General features: G+C 36.8%; 1 protein-coding gene across 1 annotated transcript in view; it reads left to right on the top strand.

Moving 5' to 3' along the window:
• Positions 1–6,000, top strand: part of grm3 (glutamate receptor, metabotropic 3) — a 79,038-nt gene that overhangs the window by 29,107 nt on the left and 43,931 nt on the right. Inside the window, exon 2 of the mRNA XM_056478118.1 lies at positions 3,446–4,059. Coding sequence (XP_056334093.1) covers positions 3,604–4,059 — 456 coding nt within the window. The 5' untranslated portion in view covers positions 3,446–3,603. The remainder of the gene's footprint in view (positions 1–3,445; positions 4,060–6,000) is intronic.

Raw genomic sequence — 6,000 nt, 5'->3', positions numbered from 1 at the left:
TGTGATGTACAGCAATAAATGTGTTTGTGACTTATCAAGATGAAAAGTATGTACTACATATCTAAGCATTAGACTACACAAATTTAGCAAATACATTCTTTATAAGCTTCCCATTGAAAAACAACTAGCTACAATGGCTGCTTGAGGGTTAAAGCTTTAGACTGAAGCATAGTTTGTCATGATTATTCCTGTTCTTTTTTTATTTAATCTATTCGTAAACACTGAAATGTTAAGAAAACACCAGTGCGTCCACGTCCTGATGCTGGCTAATTAAATTGGATTAAACTGAGCCGATTAACATGTCATGCACATTTAAATTGTTAAATGGTCTTGAACCAAAATTATGACATTTGGCATACTGATGCAGTTTAAAGGATTGATCCAAACCGAATGTAGATCTAGTTTGAGACCACAAATTCTAAATTCTGAGTTGCTGCTAGCAACTTAGCAACTTTTTGTTTAATTCTAGTTCACAAACACAAAACAGGCCTGTGTAAAGCAGTAATTCACCAAAATATGCTAATGCCATTATCCAATTGCCAGCTTATCAAGGATTCAAAGGGTTAAAAAGGAAGACTGATTGAAATAAAAATGAATAGCAATTTCAGCGGACACAAAGTTTTTTTTCTTTTCATTTCTTGTCAGCTCAACTGTTGCATCTTCTGTCTGAGCTTCTGTGCTGATTAATTTATGTTCTTCATGTGTTTTTCACCCTTGAGAATCTGTTTTGACAAATGCATTCGTGAGAGTACGGAAGGCGCCGAGAAGTTGGCGTTGGCTGAATTTGTTGCTATTTGTTTTTGCATGTGTGACTGTTGTATAACTGGCAGGTTGGTCTTGCAGACAATCTTCTATCAGTTCTAAACAAAACACTGTGATTATAGAGAAGGAAACTACTCTGCAAACTGTGCAAAACACAGGAGAGCTTTATGATAAAGTCTCTTCACTCGACTATCACAGGTCTGTTTAATTCAGTGAAGGGAAAAGCTGCCTCAGTAATGCCGCCGGACAGAGATTTTCTATGCAGGTAACTGAAGTGTTCAGGTGTTACTCCAAACACCTGGAACAGAACTGGCCTTTCTGACCCAGAAGTTCCCTCTGGATCTCCTTTGGCTCTTTATAGGGGCTGTTTTGGTTTTCTGAGTTAAATAAATTCTGTGATAACCATTGTGCTAAGGAAGATACCAGGACATTTTGTTCAACGATGGAAAGTGCACACAGTGCGCTCAAACAACACACTCCTTGACGAGATGGACTACTTTTTTTGTATTATTTGGCAACACTTTATTTTGTTTATTTCTCATGGATATACAACTGACTATAAGTACTTTAATACCAATTATACTGTAGTAAAAGAGTAGACTATTGACATATTCATTTACGAGCAGGCACAGCCACTAGAAGATTTTTGGCTGGAGACTTCCATTCTCATTCACATCCATTGATTAAACAATGGCCAACTGTCTTTATATCTTTATGTCAATATCTTTATGTCATGACTTTCCTTGAAGGGGTGCATTATCATTAACTCGTTATTAACACTCATGAACTCGTGTTTAAACGTAATGGTCATGTACATTCGTCAAGTACATTGAAAAACAATAGAAGTGCTATGTCTACATCAAAATAAACAGTTTAAACAAAGGAGTTAATCAGTAGTTAAGAATGGGTTAATGATAATGTGTCCCTTCAAGTAAAGTCATGACATCAGGTTACATTAATAGTTAATGAGTTCATGTTTGTTACATTTAGCTTAAACGAAAGAGTTAATTAATACATTAATTAACAAACATGAACTGACAAGTAATTAAGGTAGCCATTATTCACATTCATGTGACTCATGTTGTAGTTAACTCATCATTAGTTTATAATGTAGTAACGTTTAGTTGACATATTCGTACATCATTTTTCATGTATTGTTATAATAAAGTGTGACTGAGTTAACCGATTATCTTCCAAAACTTAAAATAGTTCAATTGCCATGAATGTATTGGAAGAAACCCAAAAAGGAGAATTTCTCCATTTGTATTCTTTTTATTTTCTTTTATTTTTTTATTTTTAATCCTTAGACAGCACAGCTTTTTAGTACCACCTCCAGAACCCACAGCTTTGATTTTATTACTGCTTTGACTGCATGACCGTCTCAAATTTTATGCTTTTAAATTGTATTAAGGGACCTTTATCTTTCTTCTACAACTGAACTAGAAATGTTTGAAACAGAATTTTTTTTTTCTAAAGTTGCCCGGTGTCTTGACATTTTATCCTACCCATCAGATAGCCAGCCTGGTGAAAGGGGTGTTTTTTTTCTCAAAAAGTGGACCTTTTTGTGGTTATATTAGCCTCATTTAGGCTACTATTTATTTTTGAGATTTAAATACTGCATTTTACTGACATATTAAGCACTATTTCAGCTGAAATAGATTGTCGGATGGTCATCATAACCAAAAAAACTACATTTGAAAATTCATGGATAAAAACAATAGCCAAAATCGTATTCAAATTAATGTTAATACCGGTCTCTTTTGGTGCTTCACAGCTTTATATTGCTAATTTTTTTTGTTTCAAGAATAAGGTCCAAGATTTAGAATAAAAGTTAAAATAAAATGTTTTCTCTTTTTAAAAATAATACAGTAGTGAAAGATGACTCTTACGTCAGATTGTATGCTTTCTTGCACAGCTGGATGTTGGAAAATATTGTTTGCATTGGCCAAAACTGATTAGCTGAAGTCACACCGAAGTGATTCCACTTCAGTGGAACCTTTTTCGATGGGTTATTTTCACTATTTATGATGGCATAGCAGTCAAAATAGGACAAATGAGCTCATGTATGGCACAAATTCTTGACCTTTGTCAGTAAGGGGTAGGTCTTTTGAACCACCCGAACCCCCCTGTCTACGGGCTTGGATTATGCTACCAGCACTGTTTTTAGTACTGTAGTACTCTTTTTAGGGATTGTGTGGTTTAGAGCAGTATTACAGCTTCATATCACACTACACCACTTTAAAATTTACACTGGTAGCAGAATATGTTGGGTAGCATATTGCGTCATCGAAATGTGCTACCTACTTTTTGAATGGGAGGTAGGACAATCTGAGAAGGTAGGACAAATCGACAGAACGGCAACAATAAGTTAAAGTTGACCCGTGTATCACCTATTTCACCACTGGCTTGCTTGGTTTGGGACTTGTGGAGGTGTGCATCGATGGATTTGCTCTTCAGTATTTGGGTTTTCAGCAGCGACAATTGAATTACACTGAACTAAACTGAACTTCAACCCTGAAAACTGGACTGACACAGCTTCAATTAACTAGAACTTCTATGTTAAGCTGCTTTGACACAATCTACATTGTAAAAGCACTATAGAAATATAGATGAATTGAATTGAATTGAATTGAATCAGCATTCGTCTTATATTGCCTCTTTCTCGCTTTCTTTTTGTCTGCAGTTGAACAGCTGAACCCGCTGCTGTGGATCTCCATGAGTAACCCTACAGAGCTCCCTGCTGCCCCTTCATGCCTTTCTCGGTTCCTTGACACCTACCCTCTTTCACCCTCGTTCTCCCCACCCAACCGTAACACGTCCTCAGTCTCCTGTCCTTAAACGATGTGGTCAGCTGTCTGTGCTCTGCTCCTGCTGCTGCTGTCTGCTGGACTCCTGCAGTCCAGAGGAGACTCTCCCCGCAAGGAAATCAAGATCGACGGAGACCTGGTTCTGGGAGGCCTGTTCCCCATCCACGAGAAGGGCATGGGCATGGACGAGTGCGGCCGGATCAATGAAGACCGAGGCATACAGAGGCTCGAGGCAATGCTTTTCGCTATCGATCAGATCAATCAGGATGTGGCGCTGCTGCCGGGTGTGGTTTTGGGAGTCCATATTTTGGACACATGCTCGAGGGACACCTATGCTCTCGAACAGGCGCTGGAGTTCGTCAGGGCATCCCTTACGAAAGTGGATGATACGGAGTTCATCTGTCCTGATGGGTCCTATGCTCTTCAGGAGGACAGTCCGCTGGCTATAGCAGGAGTCATTGGGGGATCTTTTAGCAGCGTCTCCATTCAGGTTAGAAACAGTCAGTTTGATTTTAAATTGTCAGGAAGAATCCAGAGGACGAACGAACGAATGAAAGAAATTAGTTATTAACTTTTAGCCACTTATTTTATAAAGCCTCAGCATTTACATTTAAGGCATGGGTCTCAAACTCAATTCCTGGAGGGCCGCAGCTCAGTTTTGCTTCAATCCTAATCAAACACAGCCGATCCAACTAATCAAGGTGTTCAAGATTGCTGGTGACTATTAAGCAGGTGTGAGTTGGAGGTGGTTGGAGCTAAATTATGAAGAGCTGTGGCCCTCCAGGAATTGGGTTTGAGATCACTGATTTAGGTATATGGTTTTGTATCATTTATGTTATAAATCCAATTTTTCAAATATCTAAATAAATGAATACATACATACATAAAGTAAACAAGGTACACAAAGTAAACTAATTTAACTCAGAAATTATTAGTAAATTTCACAAATAATTACAGTTTGTGTAGTTTAAGTTTACAAAGTAAAATAATGAATTAGTGTCAAGACCAACACTTTTTGTTTTCTTGTAGATTGCACTACAAACGATTGTTTTTATGTGCAAAATAATTAACCAGTTACAATAATCGTTTTAGTAATAGTTACTAATCAATTATAATAGTGAAAAATGAATAGTATTTGCAACTTAAAATTTACATTTAAAAATTATTTGATGTCTATCTATCCATCTATCTAAATACAAGCATTCATTCATTCATTTTCTTTTCGGCTAAGTCCCTTTATTAATCTGGGGTCGCCACAGCGGAATGAACCGCCAACTTATCCTGCATATGTTTTATGCAGCGGATGCCCTTCCAGCTGCAACCCATCTCTGGGAAACATCCATACACTCTCATACACTACAGACAATGCAGGGAGAACATGCAAACTCCACACAGAAATGCCAACTGACCCAGCCAATGCTCGAATCAGCGACCTTACTGCTGTGAGGCGACAGCACTACCTAATACGCCACTGTGTCGCCCTAAATACAAGCATAAAAAAAATATATTTACAATTATATAGTAAATAACTCTACACTGCTATATGAACATCCATACAGATCCTAAACCCTAAAATAAATAGTTCATGAAATAAATAAATTACGGAACAAAACAAGAAATAATGCAACAACCATATTTCTAAAATATGTAAATTTAGATAAATAAACAAACAAATAGATAACAAAACAACCCAAATGGTTTAAACAAATTTAGATTTTACACATTTCAAATGATTGCATGCAATAAAGTCAAAACCAGACATTCAAGAGCCGAGTTTAATTAGCCATCTTTAATGAACTACACATGAACGAAGCAGAAAACCCCCTCTTTGTAGTGTAACCTCCCTTGAGATCCTCGAGTACACATTTTCAGCACAGTCACCTAAATAAACCTCTTTTATTAGTGTACAGTTTAGATGAATTCATTATTTTTCACTGAATTATTTGCCGGTTCGTCTTTGTGAATCACAAATTTGTTCTTCACCCTCCAGAAATCTACTTGGCAAAACAACAACACGGCTCTTTTTTTCCCTGACAAACTATGAAAAGCCCAATCCATTATTTAAGGCAAGACACTGCAGGTGAATATGGTAAAAAAAAATAATAATAATAAAGAACCAATTTATACCACCATACTTCCCCAGCTGATTCAATACATTAAGAAACATTACAAGTATTCTAAAATGTTATGCTTAAATATGCAAATGAGCCCTTATTTAATTAGATATGTGCTAATTTGCATCTATTTCTAGCACAACAATCTGAACATTGGAAGAATGTTCCGCTCCCAGTTTTTTTCAGACATATTAGAATCAAAAGTTTTTACTGAAGGGATTTTGAGTATCTCTTTTATTCATTTTCCTTTCAGAGGTTGCAACAGCGGAATGAACTGCCAACTAGTCCGGCATATGTTTTAAGCAGCAAATGCCCTT

The sequence above is a fragment of the Danio aesculapii genome, chromosome 18 (assembly GCF_903798145.1).
Source record: "Danio aesculapii chromosome 18, fDanAes4.1, whole genome shotgun sequence".
Classification (NCBI taxonomy): Eukaryota; Metazoa; Chordata; class Actinopteri; order Cypriniformes; family Danionidae; genus Danio; species Danio aesculapii.
The sequence above is the reverse complement of the archived record's forward strand: the minus strand, read 5'-3'. Positions and strand labels throughout refer to the sequence as shown.